The sequence below is a fragment of the Gracilinanus agilis genome, chromosome 3, assembly GCF_016433145.1.
Source record: "Gracilinanus agilis isolate LMUSP501 chromosome 3, AgileGrace, whole genome shotgun sequence".
NCBI classification, from domain to species: domain Eukaryota; kingdom Metazoa; phylum Chordata; class Mammalia; order Didelphimorphia; family Didelphidae; genus Gracilinanus; species Gracilinanus agilis.
The window spans coordinates 286,841,051-286,857,464 of NC_058132.1; the positions used below are offsets into that span (position 1 = coordinate 286,841,051).

The 16,414-nt window shown below is 36.2% G+C and overlaps 1 protein-coding gene across 1 annotated transcript in view; it reads right to left on the reverse strand.

The window, feature by feature from the left end:
* Positions 1 to 762: 762 nt before the first annotated feature.
* Positions 763 to 16,414, reverse strand: part of ARHGAP15 (Rho GTPase activating protein 15) — an 817,445-nt gene continuing 801,793 nt past the window's right edge. The window contains exon 13 of the mRNA XM_044669898.1: positions 763 to 946. Within this exon, the coding sequence (XP_044525833.1) occupies positions 763 to 946 (184 nt within the window). The remainder of the gene's footprint in view (positions 947 to 16,414) is intronic.

A 16,414-nucleotide genomic window follows, 5' to 3' on the forward strand; every position in this document is an offset into this window, starting at 1 on the left:
AATGGATGTTAACATTAAAAATGAGCAGCCATGCAATCCCTGTATGATATTAAGAACAAAATAGCTAGGCTTTAATTTTGTTTCTAATTTATAGGATGGTGTGTTTAGGGGATGGGAAACAGTATTTTTTTTAAAGTAGCCAATGAAAAGTATTTTGAGCTATCATTTCTCTTTTACAAAACCCCCAACATTCAACATGTTTTTTTAAAACAACTTTTTGCATAGCACAGAGAATAACTAAACTATCTACAAGTAAAAAATTTCTTAAAAAAAGAAACAAGTTTATTTTAGTTTTAGACCTGGATTCTTTTATTACCTTTTACAATATATTAATCTCTGCCTCTTTATCTCTTTCAAATTTGCTGGATGGAACTATAGTTTTTATATATACAGATACTCACGAGGGTGAAAAACGTGTAGTAACATGCTCATATAGAATATGAAACCTGACTCACATATAATCTGTGAATATAAGCTTGATTCCCTGTGCTTCTGAAAATCTTTAGTCACCCACATCATGGTCTTAACAGTGCTGGATGTCATAGTCCTCAGGGGGTTAATGTTGAATACATATAGGCAAATATTGTCAATTATTTTATTCTAATGTTTGGAACTTAAAACATGAAATCATCATTAAGTTTTCACAAAATGAGGCATCTGTCACTTGAAAGAAAAAAAATATTTCAGAAATATGTTTACAGAAATGTAAAAATATTAGGCATCAAGACAGATGTGAACATTTTCAATAATGTGCCTTGACTGTCAGTCTTCCTTAGAGCTGAAGATCTTCTTGTACTCACTTAGCATGAGTTCTGCTATTTGGTTTTGGTACACCATGTGGACTGCCATATTCCCAGTCTCATTTTCAGCCCGCAGAAGTGTGGGCCCAAATACAATTCCTAAACTTTGGGTGGACATGAGGTTCTTTGAGGCTTTGGCTACTATCCTGTGAAGAGACAAAAATAACCAGTTAGACAATAGGTTAAAAAATTGTGGGTGACTATGAAAATGATAGATAATATGCACTTGAAGTTGATTTGTTATTTTGGTTGTTTAGTTGTTTTTTGGTTGTGGCTGACTCTTTTTAAAATTTTTAACTTTCATACATTCATTCATTCATTCATTCATTCATTTATTCATCTATTCGTTTATTTATTTATTTATTATTGATTTTTGTGTCTGAGTCTTCATGATCCCACTTGGGGTTTTCTTGGCAAGATACCAAAATGGTTGGCCATTTACTTCTCCAGCCCATTTTACAGATGAGGGAAAAAAACAAACAGGGTTAAGTGACTTGCCCAGGGTCACACAGTAAATGTCTGATGGCAGATTTGAACTCAGGAATATGTTTTTCTAACTCCAGCCTGGTAGTCTATTGTGTCACCTAGTTGTTTGGAAAAGTAAGAAACAAAAAGAGAAGTTGGTGATGTTATAATAGGGAAGTCCAATCTGGATACTTCTAATATAAGTGATCCTGTTTCTAGAAATAATTTCTTTTTGTCCTTCCTTCATGATTGTGTGGAGAGGTAATGTATGATGCTTTAGAATGTCTACCTAAAAGAATAGACAGCCCAAACATCTAATGTGTTCAGAGCAGAGAAGCAGCCTGACGTAGTGGGTTTATAGTCAAGGAGATCTTGGTTTAAATTTTACCCAAGCTTTGTACTAGCTGTGTGCCCTTGGGAAAGTCCCTTCATATCTCTGAGCCTCAGTTCCTTTAACACCAAAATGGGACTAATAATAGCCTCTATTTCCTAGATTTGTTTGGAGGATATAAAGGAGCTAAGGCATAAAAAATCCTATGCGAACTTTAAAATCAAATAGAAATGTGAGCCCCATAGTCAATTTTTAAGCATAAAGACAGTAAAAAAGAGGGATCTTCCCTGGAGGAATTTATGATCCCATAGAGGCACACGGAATACAAATATCAATAAAATAAATAAGTCTATATAACAACAGAAACAAACTAACAAAAAACCCCAACCCCACAACATAACTAGGAATAAGTGAAAGAAATGAATGTTACAGGGAAGTTTATATAGATTGACCAGGGCTAGGTGAGATTAGATTATGGAAAGGCATTATAAATAACAGGAGTTTGGGGTAGTTTTGAAAAAAGGGAAAAATGTGGGAATGAAGAAGGAAAGGCATCTTGTCAGATGGCCAAAACAAGTGAATTGAAAAGTGAATGTCTGTTCAATTTGGATAGCAGTTGAGTTCATACCCAAATAAAAGAAGATTGGATCCTATAGTTTGTACAGGCAAAAATCCCACTGGAACCAAGGAGGTTTTTGTTGGTGTGAGGACAGTACAAAGGGCTGGAAAACCAATGACACATTTTGAAATGTTCTTTACAAATGTACTATTAACGGTGACACCATGTCTACCCTGACACAAAGCTCCTTAAGAGAAAATAAAACTCCACAGTTTAAATTAGAGGCTTTGAAAAATAATGCTTGAGCTTACAACATCAGACTTCTTGGTTTACTGTTAAATTTAGGAGGAAGAAGGTATGAAGGGAAAGAGATTGTCTGGGTTTTGATTGAATTCAGAGGAAAACATTCTATTCTGTTTCTAGGTTTGCCAAATACCTTCTCAAAGCACATGTATTAAGTCTAGCTTTCATAGAAACCTGCCATTTTAGTTCATAAAGATATTTACTAACTTAGGTAAAATTTAAATACAACACAATTCTGCCTTTTCTTTTTCAAAACAGCAGAATTGTTTCTTTGGTGTATTATGCTAGCCTGTTTAACAACTGGGGCTAATTCCAATCCCAAAAGTCACCTTCTAAATGGTTACAGAGCTTTTGCATAGGCTAGCCTGTGACTCCATTCTGTATTATTAAAGGCCCAGTAGGCTGCATGGGCATAGCTGCTTATAGATGGTGGTGGTAGGGGATTTTCCCAGAAGGAAAGAATATGTATTAATAATTGAACCTTTCCCCATTTTCCTGAATGGGAAAATAACTCCAATTGTGTTCCATTGAAGTGGGTGCATTTCAAGGGTGTGCTGGAACCAGCTCTCCAATTGTTAAATTTTCAGTTTGAGCATTTTACAAGTTGGAAATCAGGAAATGCTACAAATTAGGGATTGATTTATTGTTCTGTGGACTTAATAAAATGATAGAGAAGATATTAATAATACAAATGTAGGCAGATTGTATATGTATATATAATACTTGGGGATATATAGAGACATATACATATTTCTAGAGTTAAATATTTATTGGCATACTAGCACATGGCCTGCATATATATTTCAGTGAGAGAAGATAACATTTGTAGCTAATCAAAGTTAGTGGGATTTTTAGAGAGGACTGAAATTCACCCTGCATGGCTGAAAGTAGTCCCTTTAAAACATCTATTGTGAAATTAAAAAAAAAAATGACTTCCAGTTCAGATTTTAAATATCTACTAGCCAGGTTGGATATTTCCCCTATTTTCTCCATCACAGTGTAGAATGGTAAAGGACAAAGGTTAAACTGGAAGGACAGTATTGATTCCTTAACAAAGATATTTAGCATCTATAGTGTGCTAGGTCAGATGCTAAGTAGTATGCCTTCTTCATAACAATCAAATCAGCAAATATTTGATATTTAATATTTTAGATCAAATGAGTTCCTTAGGAAAAAACAGGGTTTGGGGAGATTAATATTCTGAGTAGAGCTAATAGGGAGAAAAGAAGAGAACTGAACATACATTTCAACTTTTTCATAATTTTGTCTAATGTCCTTCTATGAAGACTGGAGCTTGGTCAATTGGGGAAGGGGGGACAGAGATGTCAATTCTGGTTTCATCCATACCTGTTCCATTTCTGTGGCCTCAGACACTGAACTTCCCATTTCTTTCTGTTCTTGCTCTACTCCAACCTTCTTTTCTAAGTCTATATTATGGCCTTCAGCCTTTCTATTCCTTGGTGCTGGCTACATATTCCTCTGCTGGGTCTTGAGCCCATCCATAGCTAACTAGAACAGATCAACTACATATTACCCTTTACTATTGAATCTCTTGCTCTTACATTCATGCTCAACTAATTTTCAGCTGTGGCTCATTCCTATCATCTTCCTTTTCTGCTTTTACCCTTAGATGGTTGAATGTCAGAAGTCATCACACAACTGACTGGGTCCATTGTGAATTGTTATCTAATTTCAATCAGGGCTTCCAATGTTTATGAACATTTTTTTCCCCTTTTCTCACATTTGCTACAGAGACTGTTCCAAAGATTTTCCTTATTCCCTGAATCCTTTAAATCTCCTCCTTTTTTTTAAACCCCTCCTTCCATCTTAGAATCAATTCTGTGTCTTGGTTCCAAAGCAGAAGAGTAGTAAGGGTAGTCAATGGGGATTAAGTGACTTGGCCAGGGTCACACAGCTAAGACATGTCTGAGGCCAGATTTGAACCTAGAACCTCTCCTCTCTAGGCCTGACTCTCAATCCACTGAGCTACCCAGCTGTCCCACATCTTCTCCTTTTTGATCAGCAGATGATTTCATTTGGTATCTAACAGGAAAAATATTGAAGTTATGATGAATAAGTTCCCTTTATTTGCACTAGCCTTTCAGGATGAGGGCCCTTTTTCTTACCAAAGATAGCTCTTCTATTTGTGTAGCTAATTTAATGTTTTCCAGGAGCTTGGCCCATCAGTTATTCCCTTCTGCTCTCTCCTCTCGTCTTCCATCTTCTTCTGCCCCCAAACATACACATCTTCCTTACACTTAAAAAAAATCCTTACCTTCTGTCTTAGAATTAATACTATGTATTGGTTCCAAAGCAGAAGAGTGGGCAGGAGTAGGCAATGGGGGTTAAGTGCTCAGGGTCACACAGCTAGAAAGTATTTGAGGCTACACTGGAACCCAGGACCTCCTATATCTAGGCCTGACTCTTAACCCACAGAACCACCTAGCTGCCCCTCTCCTTTACCCTTAAACACTTGCACATAACCATCTCTTCATGTTGCCATGCTATCACTTTCCTCTCTTTCATTGTTAAATTCCTAGAATGTTAACTTTACTCATTTCCTTGATTTCTTTACCACTCATTTTCAACTTCCTCAAATCTGGCTTCCAACCTCATTGCTCTACATGTTTTTTCCCCAAGGCCACCAAGAAGCTCTTAATTGTTAAATCCCATGTTGTTTGGCTACTGTGGGAGTTTGTTTTGCTTGACTATCCATATTTGTAGCAGGTGTTTTTTTTTTCTTTTCTTTTTTTTTCAGTGGATGGAGACAGGGGAAGGAGAGTTATTGAGAAGGCAGATTTCCACTGATTAAAAAAAATTTAAAAAATAAGGCAAGTATCCAGGACAAATCCAAAGGACTCATGATAAAAAAGGATATTCACCATCAAAGAAGGAGCAGACAGAGTCTGAATGCAGATTGAAACATACCATTCTTCCCTGGATTTCCTCCATGAATTTCCCCCTAATGTAAGCAATATGTGTCTGGTTTCATAGCATGATGAATAAGGAAATACATATAATATTATAATATATGTACAACCTATATGATATTATCTGTCTTCTTGGGGAGTGGGGGAGGCATGAGAGGTGAGAGGAGTGGGATGGAGGAAGAATACAATAATTGAAAAACGTCAAAAAACAAATATTAGAAATTATATAGACATAATCTGGGAAAAAATAAAAATTAAAAATAAATCCTATGTTATATTGTTAGTGTTTATCTTCCTGGACTGAGAATATCTTTCAATATTATCTTTTTAAATATTATCTTTTGAGACACTACCTTCTCTTACTGGATATTCTCTCCTTAAATGGCTTTATTTTTCTTGGTTTTTCTTCTTGTATTCTTTTGCTTCTTGTAAGACAAGTACTTGTCTTACTATTTTTTTTCTCAGGCTTCTCCGCAGACCATTATCCTTTTTCTGCCCTCCAAGGTTTTGTCTTAGGCCCTTTCTTTGTTCCTAAACTCTTTCTCCTTATAATCCCATCAGTTTCCATGGATTCAGTTATTATCCTTATGCAGACAATTCCCACATCTTGAGCCCTAATCTCTTTCCATAGCTTCAGGAGTCACACACTCATTGCATGTCCTATAGAAACTTCAGTGTTACTCATCAGTTATCCCTGCTCCCAACCTCCAAACTGGTGCTCTTTCCAAACTTCTGCAATTTTGTCAAGGATCCACCACTCACCTAGGTACATTGCCTCAGAGTCATCTTTGCTGCTTCCTTCTCTTTCACTTTTTACCATCCATTGCTAACTTGTTGTTGATTCTAGCTCCATAGCGATTTAAAAATGTTTCCTGTTCTCCATTCACATGACCAACAGCCTACATTAGGCTTTCTTAACCTTCTGAAGTAGATGCTTAATTAGTCTCCCTATTTGCAGATTTTCTCTTCTCCATTCTATCTTTCAAATAACCACCACAATAATCTTCCTAAAGCACTGGTCTGATGATGCCAAATTAGATTGTGAAATCCTTGAGGCTAGGAACCATCTTTTATATCTTTTTGTATCCCCAGAGTATTGCACAATGCCTGGCACTTAGCAGGCACTTAATGAATAAATATTTATTGACTATTCTCTGAAATCAACATTTTGTCTTTCACCTCTGTCCATTTGTGTAAACCAAACTTTGTGCCTAAAAGCAATTCAATTGTGTCTTTATTCAGTCTTTCATTTCAGGTCAAGTTCTATCTCCAGGAAACTTTTCTCAATTCCTTCAGTTGCTGGATGTTCTCTAGTCTTCTTCAAACTACCTTATTTATATGTGCTTCTTATATACATACCTCTCCAGTAGAATGTAAGCTCCCTGAGGTCAATGAATGATTCTTTTTTGCTTTTGTAACTCCAATATTTTTTGAACTGAGAATGCCTAGGTAGATGGAAAGGCTACATATGGAGGTATCTGGGTCTCAAACAATACAGATTGGGATTCAATATCATCATACTAGCTTCAAGAAAGATTGGAGTGGGGGTGGATGGTGGAGTGGTAGAAATCAAGAAGAATCCTAATTCTGGAGGAAAAAGGTGGGATACAAAGATAGAAGGTCAGATATTAAGGAAATGAGGAAATAATAGAGGGACCAATATAGAGGGGGACTATATAGAAATGGACTTTAAAAATTATAATGAAATGGAGGTTTTTCAGAGATAACATTCTGATCACTTTTGAAAGAGCGGGACTTGGATTATTATGAATGAACTTTAATTCGCATACACAATTTTAATTTATTTAATTAATTTTAATAATCACATACATAATTAAATTATGACAAAAGGCCAAATTGTGCCTTCCAAACTTCTCTCTTTGGAAAAACAAACAAAAAACACTGTTTGGAATCATAATATTGGGATTCTAATCCCAGATCCAACAGATCTTGGACATTTCCTTTCTAAATCTTAGTTTCTTCCTCTATACAGTATGGAGAATAATACTTTACCTCTCAGGGTTATTGCAAGGAAATGATTTTTTAAACCATAAAATATTACAGAAGTGTGAATTTGTGTCACAACTGGAATATAAGTCATGAGACTGAGTTGGTAAGCTCCTGTCTAAGGCCCAGATTGGTCTTCTAACTTGGGTTGAGGGCTGAACCTACAGGTTGAAAGTCAATTGCCTTCAGCTGTAAAGGAGGCTAGAGAGGAGGCAGAGATAGGGAAGTAGCAGGTCACTGCATACTGTCCCACCCCACCTGCACCCAAAGCCAGAGATGAGCACTGCACAATCCCCTTAAAGATTGATTTTGTAATGTTAGTGCGTGGGTCATGCAGAGAAGACTGTCTTGTAGTGGAATCTTGCCAAAGCTGTCATTTGCTATATTCCCTGGGCCTCAGCCTTCAGTTGGTTTGGTTTTATTTGTTGCAAATGTAAATATGAAACAGCACTCTCTTAAACCTATAGCCTTTTTGTCCACTTCTGAGCACATTTTCCATATGGTACTAATCAGATCAGCTTAATTATGAGTTTCCTAAAATATAATCACCTTGTTGCAAATGGATAATATTAAATAATAAATTATTTTTGTATATTTTGGTAAGGTTTCCCATACATTTGGCTTAATTTTCTTAGGTCATTAAATGTAGTTGATGAAATATACTGATGAAATACCAGCCATAGAACTCTCAAAACCTCACAAAATGTGAAAGGGGGAGGCTTACTCATTTCTCCCAATTTAAGAAGGACCATTGACATGGTAGTAGCTTTGAAACAAATTAAATGCAATCAAGAGGAGAGAATGGGGATGAGAAAGACCTGGAACACTTTCCATCCTGTTTGTTTACTGTGGCAAAAGACTTTCTTTTTTTTCTTTTTTCTTTTTTTTTTTTTTAAAGCTGGCACATCTACATTCTGGATATCAACCAAGCAGTAGGTGGTGTGTTGGGAAATTAATAAAACATTAGTTCAGCACAGATGCTGTGGGTGGAACCCAGTTCAACAAAACAACTGCTACCAATCCTGGGATCTCCGGTCCTCCCAGACTTCATGGTTGGGCTGGAGAAGCAAGCATGTTCCCCTATCAGAGATGGAATTAGATCAGATGTTTTCCTAATAGTCATGGGGATAGAGCTGCATAGAGAAATTAGCCCTAGCTTTGTCACTGACTAGATGTGTGAGGCTGGGCAAGTTATTTTGTATAGTAAAACTTGCCTATCTAAACATGAGTGCATATTACTGTTCCTACCTGGTGCCCAATTTGTGTCACCATTATCCTCATAATCCCTCTGTAGTATAATAGATGATATGATTATCCTAACTTTATAGGTAAGAAAAATGAGATTCTAAAAAGATAATAGTTGATCAATAGTGAATACCATTGCTCCTAACTCTCCCCAAATTCAAGCCCAGTTAGGTTTTCTACCTTTCCGTTCAATAATCTAAACATCATATATAGATTTCTGCTCATATATTAAATGGGCATAACACTTGCCTAGATCATTGTAATGCTATGGGATTATACAAATGCAATATATGCACTAATTTAATAAACACTAATTTATCACCTACTCTATGAAACATATTATTCTAGGCACAGATAGGGAAGCAAAGATAATCGATATAATTACAATAAACAAAATAAGACTATCTCCATCCTCAATGACATAATTTGGTAGTGGATATAAGTACACAAATAACTAATGTAGTATATGTTGATGGTACTACTCTTCTCCCAGTCTAATAGGCTTGGTTATGCTCTTACTCTTCCTTACCTTATATATCCAGTCCATCAAAAAATCTTATCACTTTACCTTTCACAATTTCTTTTATGTATGTCTCCTCTTCACACACTCATCCTCCAAACCAGGTTGAGCTTCACTACCTCTAGAGTAGACTATTGCAATAGTCTCCTAATTGAAATGCCTGTCCCATTTCTCCATACCTCAATCTATCTACCTCCACATGGCTGCAAAAGTAAGCAGCTAAATTGTTGATCTGACAGTGTTACCACTTTAGTCATTATTGTCTGTAGGATCAAATATAATGTCCTCTCTTTGGCATTTTAGGTTGGTCACAACCTTGCCCCTTTCTACATTTCAAGTTTTGTCACTCTTGACTCTTCTCCACAAAGAAGCTACTTCAGTTTATGTGTTTTTGCACTTACTACTCCTTCTTCTTCTCTGTGTCTTTATACTAGTTGAGCCTAGAATATTCTGCCTCTTCACCTTTACTTCTTGGTATTCCTGATTTCTTACAAGACAGCTCAAAAGCTAGTGGGAGACCTTGCTGATTCCTTCATTCACTTGAGTCTTCCTGTAAAAATTTATCTTCTATTTACTCTCTATTTGGGGGGGCACATTCCTATTTATTTACATGTTTTTTCCAGGATAGTATAGGATATAAGCTCCTTAAGGACGGAAGCTGTTCATATACCTAGTTCATAATAAACACTGAATTCAGTGATTGACTGATAAGTAGAAGTAGACATGAGCTATAGGAGAGCCCAAGGGATCATTTCCGACCAGAGAGTGGATAGCCAGGGTGTTGGATGATGGATAGGATCTTAAATAACAGAGCTAGGGGTGAGGCATTATAGTCTAATAAGAAGGAATATAATGTGAGTGAAGGCAAGAAAATAGAAATGGAAAGGGAATATTCAAGTAGTGGTGAATAGGCCAGCTTGACTGGAGCATAATGCAAAAGGGAGGAAAAGTAATAGAAAATAATGTTGGAAGGGTAAGTTGAAGCCAGACCCCGAAGGGTCTTGAATGCCAGGTGAAGGATTTTCAACATTGGAAGATGATGGGGAATGACTTGATCAGAACTTAATTTTTAGGAAAGCTAATATGCAGGTAGTATGTCAGATAGAAAAAGGAAGGAGCTAGAATCATGACAGCAATCTGGGAAACTATTAATGTAGGCACAAGGTAAAGAGGGCAAGAAAGTGGAGTGGATGGTGGTAGTAAGAATAAAAAGGAAGCATTGGCTGCAGGATGAAATTACATCACTTTTAATAATTATTTTCTACTGGTAAAATGTTTCTTATAATAAAAGTACAATCAAATTAAAGATATATTACACTAGGGAGAATGTAGATTTAGATCAAGCATCAAACCAGTGAAAATAACAGTTAAATGTGATAGAATACTTACCTCTCCATAGGGATATTGCCATAGAGGTATGACATTTTAGAAAAGACACTGATAAACTGGAGATCATGGTGGGTGGGGAGTAACTAGTTTGGCAAAGGGTCTTGAGATGTGATTCATGAGGATCCGTCAAAGGACTTAAGTATTTGGTATAGAGAAGACACGGGGAATGTGATACATCTCTTCAAATATTTGAAGAGCTGTCATTTGGAAGAAGGATTACCCATAGAATCAAAGTTTTACAACTCAGAAGCTATCTAATCCAGCCCATTTCTAATTTACCAGTTTAGGGACTGAAGTCTGAAGAGGTTAAGTAACTGAACTCAGGTCACACAGGTAGAAAGTGGCAAAGTTGGGACTCAAACAGAAAACTTCTGACTCTAAATCCTATGTTGTTGTTGTTTGCTGACTACATCTTGTTTAGGTTAGCTATAAAGGGGCTACTTTAAGGAATTTAATGAGACTATTTTATACTTATAGAAGGAAAAAAAACCTTTGCAAAAATGAGTTTTCCAGCATGTTGCCTTGGGATGTTATGGTTTCCCTTTACTCACAGTTTTAATTAAAAAATTAATTAATTTAAGGATTAAATTAATTTATTTTAATATAATCATATGTAATATATCACCATAGAATCATACATTATATATAAATGATAAAATAGAAACATATATAATAAAATAAATTTCAAAATCTTAATCTAAAAATTAATTAATTTATTATTAAAGAATTAAAATTAATTAATAAAATGACCACTTGTTGAATAGATTGTATGGAGGAACTTTTATTTTATTTAGGAACCAAATGGATTTCATGATCTTTGAGATCTTTTCCAATTCTCATAATGTAGATTCTATAATACTTCCAACAATACAAACTATAGATCATTTGAATAATTTTTCTAGTTGTGGAAAAGAACAAATTTATAAATCTAACAGTTAATAAGAGGTTTTATTGGCAGTATGGGTCTATAGTAGGTGTTCAAATCTAGGTGAAAAAATGAGTGAATGAATGATTGAATGGATGTGTTGTGTTTCAATGCAGACTAAGATGTATGATAGAGTGCCTTATATAATAATCTTGCCTTTTTCAACACCAACAAGCATTTATCGAACAGTTATATTGTGCTAGGCACCATGCTAAGTGCTGGGGATATAAAGAAATTTTTAAAAATCTCTCATCTCGGGGGCAGTTGGGTAGCTCAGTGGAGTGAGAGTCAGGCCTAGAGACAGGAGGTCCTAGGTTCAAACCCGGCCTCAGCCACTTCCCAGCTGTGTGACCCTGGGCAAGTCACTTGACCCCCATTGCCCACCCTTACCACTCTTCCACCTATGAGACAATACACCGAAGTACAAGGGTTTAAAAAAATCTCTCATCTCAAAGAGTTTATAACATAATATAATTCCATTTTTGCAGACTAAAATTTTAGCATGAGGCTCCTAAAATGCTTTAAAACTGTGCACGCCCTATGATGCAGCAATATCACTATTAGGTCTATATCCCAAAGAGACTTAAAAAAGGGAAAAGGACCTGTTGGTGCAAAATATTTATAGCAGTTCTTTTTGTGGTGACAAGGAATTAGAAGCTGAAGGAGGGATGTCCATCAATTGGGGAATGGCTGAACAGGTTGTGGTATATGATTACAATGGAATACTACTGTGCCATAAGAAATGATGAGGATGATTTCAGAAAAACCTGGAAAGCCCTAAAAGAACTGAAGCAAAGTGAACTGAGCAGAACCAGAGTACACTGTGAGCAGTAACATTTACGAATGAACATTTATGAATGACTTAGCTATTCTTAGCAATACAGCGATCCAAGAAAATCTTCAAAGGACTCATGATGAAAAATACTGTGCACCTCCAGAGAGGGGACTGATCGAGGCTGAATGCAGACCATGACAATTATGTCAAATTTCGCTTAATTTCTTTGCTTTTGTTTCTTTGAGTTCTTTTTCACAAAATGATTATGGATGTTTTACACTATTAAATATGTAAAACCTATATTAGATTGCTGTCTGATTCAGGGAGGGAGTATGGGGAGGAGAGAGGGTAAGAATTTGGCTCAAACTCAAAAAAAAGTGAAGGATAAATTTTTTTTCATGGAATTAAGGAAAAAATATTATCAAGAAAAAACAACTAGATAATTTTTTCGCATAACTCCTGCTACCTCTTGGGCCCTAAATTGAGAATTTATTTCATTCTTCAGAAGCTTAGGAATTGAAACTCTGTGGTATGGAAGCATGGAGGCAACACCTGAACTTGAACACCTCAGTTCAGAGAAGGAATGGAAGAATTCTGTGCCATTGTTTTAGACATGAGGATAATATATATATCTGAAAGCAAAGAATGAAGGGAGAAATATGGAATAAAATTGGAGAATACCGAAGCTGAGCGTGACCTTAAAGATCATCTGGTCTAGTCCCCTTATTTTACTTACAAGTAAACTGAAGCTCAGTGATGTTCTGTGAATTGTCCCAGGCTCTACAGCTAGTTAACTATGGTTGGGATTGGAACCCAGGCCTCTTCACTCTCAATCTGTTTCTCTTACATCAGAGGAATGATAATAGCAAAGGTGACAAGGCCCCAGTAGAGTTAGATGACACCATTCCAACATAATCTAAGGTCAGAGATTTTTCCTCATCATTATATAATCCAAGAATTCTTAGTAGTAATGACATCTAAATAACTTGATGGGCTCCAAGTCCCAAGAAATGTAGGCCCTGCCTGTGGAGAGTGAAGAGGACATAAACGACAGCTTTTTATAAAGGCAGCTTATTAATACTGCTTAATTCAGAATAGCCTGACAAAAATAATTATGATTTCATGCATTTGTTCATGGAACAGCACTTGATGTATTCTCACTTGAATAAAAATATATTCACAGTGGAAGCAATTCTTATACCACTAAGTGAAATTAAGTTTATAAGAACTTGAAATGGGTAAGAATTCATTTTTTTTGGCATGAGCAGAAAAAGTGATATACAGTTTACAATGTACAAAGGAGAGGAAATGCCAGAGCTACTTTTTGTCAGGCCCAAATGGAAGGAGCAATGATGCATCAATTTAAGATTATTTTAGAAACAATCTATAATCCAGTGCTACAGATGTTGGAACCCAGACAAAAAACTGTGGAGCCGTATGCTGTGTAAGTTTTTCCAAAAGTGAGTGGCATTGCTAGCTCAAAGAATTTTCTTAGTTGTGCAAAATCACAGCCAAAAGATTCTCATTCTCAAAGCATAACCCACTTCACCATAAAGACCAAGGGAAAAATTATGTTGAATTAAGAAGAGTGAAGTGTCTAATAGTTCAGCTCTAATGGACATATATAAGCAAAAATACTTTTAAAATTTGTACTTTTGCTGTTACCATAGCAACTTGCAAAGGAAGCTGGAAGCCACATAATTGACTGCAGGACAGCTCTCCAGTGATGGAGTCATTGTGTAGGAAGCTTGGCTTTCCACATCTATGTAAGGTTGCAATTTTCCAACACATACAACTTTGGAATGGTTATTGATTTTGAAATTCGGAAGGTATGTTGGGAAAGGCAGACCTTGCAAGTAGACCACACTGGGTTTGCAAAATACTGCTCAACCTTTTGGATTCCACATGCAACATGAAAGAACTAGATCCTGCTTGAGATGATGACTTTGAAAATGAGAGAATAACAGAAATACAAGGCAAATGAAGATAATTTGCTCATGTTAGATTTTTTCCCATGTGGTAAGTGTCTATAGTTGGTGGTGGAATAGAGTAGGAGTAGTTACATTGGCATATTTACTTATCTCACTTAATATTAACTATACTGTTGCCTACAGTACTGTTGTAGAAGATCATGATCTTTGGGGGCAAAATTGCAATCTCTTCCTTAAAATCAGAACTGCATGTCAACGTTACTTTTGAGCAGCATAAAACCAAAAGAAAATCATTTGCCCTTTTAGAAATCCCATTACATATGTCTGGTTTCCTGCATTCAACATTTAACCTACTACAAGGAGTTCTAAGTTCAAATGTTTCAGAAATAATTTCATGTGTTAGTTTGCAAATTAAATTTTTGGGACCATTTCATTTACTTGTGATCTGTAATCATTTACTACTTCCAAACAATATTTGAAGTGCCATTTTGAACTGATTCTAAACACTGTAATTTTGAATCTGAGATCTTTTCTAAGTTTTTTTCCAAATCTAGTTTTTAATAATCAGCTAAAAAAGTTGCAGTGGCTGCCAAAAACACTTTTACAGTTGAAGTAACTTTTAAGAACCTAATATGGGGAGGAGAAGGGGAGTAGGAGATACCTGGGAATTCTAATATAATATAATTAATTAATTAAAAAGAAAATACTTTAAAAAAAAGAAATTTTTGACAATAAGCTTAACTAATAAGATTTCATTTTATCAGTCAGTGGAATTCAATTAACCAAGAGGAATAGTTGGGCATTCTAACTCGAGAGTTTTGTTTAAACTCTACAATAAAGAGTTGGCTGAAAAGAGAAAAAAAAGAACCTACTGTTTTTGAGACACTGTGTTAGGTGCTTGAGAAGTATATAAGGATAAAAATATATAATTACTACTTTCAAGGAATGTGTTCTCTAGTATTGGAGACAAAACATGGAGCTTTAATCCAAGGTATAATGTGTTAACTATGTTAGAGAGGTTTTGAGAAATCAGAGAAAAGGGATATGTTAAGTGGCTCAGTGGATTGAGAGCCAGGCCTAGAGACAAGAGGTCCAGTGTTCAAATCTGGCCTCAGCCACTTCCCAGCTGTGTGACCCTGAGCAAGTCATTTTAACCCCAAATGGAACCACTATTTAGTATTCAGTCAAAGACAGATGGTAAGTATTAAAAAAAAAAAGGAATCAGAGGAGAATGAGTTCAAGTTTGTTATGAGGATTAATGAAGACTATATAGCTGAGATATGCTTTTGAGGTAGGTTTTAGATGAGCAGGATTTCAGTAGGTGGAGATGGAAGAGAGAAACCATTTGGTGACTGGGAGTGGTATGAATAAAAGCATAAAGGCTGGGAAGTGTTGGACATATTGAGGGAATTGTGTCTAGACAAATTTGATTTTAGCATGGGGCGCTTAAAGCAGAATAGTGTCAGATAAGGCTAAGGCAATTGGGGCCAGATTGTGAACCCAGTAGGCAATTACAGGAGAAACTGGAAGTTTTGGGCAAGGAAACAACATGATCAGAGCTGGGCATCAGGATAATTAATTTAGCAGCAGTGTTTGGTTGGACGTGAGGTGAAAGTCTGGAAACGGGCAAAGCAGCTACAAGGCTATTGAAAGAGGAAGAGGATCTGAACTGGGTTAGTAGAAGTGACAAGAGAAAACAAAGGATGGTTAGGGAGAGGTTGTGGAGTAGAATTGATAGGACTTGGTCAATGAGGGGCCTAGGGGAAAGGAGTCAAAGGGAAGCTGTGAGGTATTACATTTGGGTGATATAGATGGAAATTCTTTTGATCAGGCAAGTAAAGATGGAGAAGGAACAGTTTTGGGGATAAAATAAGCTCAGTTTTAGGTAGATTGAGTCTGAGATAAGCCATCCAGGTAAAGATAGTCAAGTAACAATCAGAATTGTGAACTGGGTGTTCAGAAGAGAAATTGAGGCCAGAAAATATGTGGGAATGGATAGCTAGATCAGTCAGTTCTATAAGCAAGTTAAGGTCTTGGGCCTTGTTGGGATACAAATAGAGTCATAAAAATGTCAAAAATGGTTTCTGCCCTCAAAGAAGGAGGCACTCCAAGGAAGGAGGCAACATGAAAATGAACAGGGACACAAGATATGGAAGAAGTGGATGGAAAGGGATTACTGAGGGCAAGGCAAGTGAGGGGACTTGAAAAAGCTTTTTAGAGAAGTTGGGATTTGA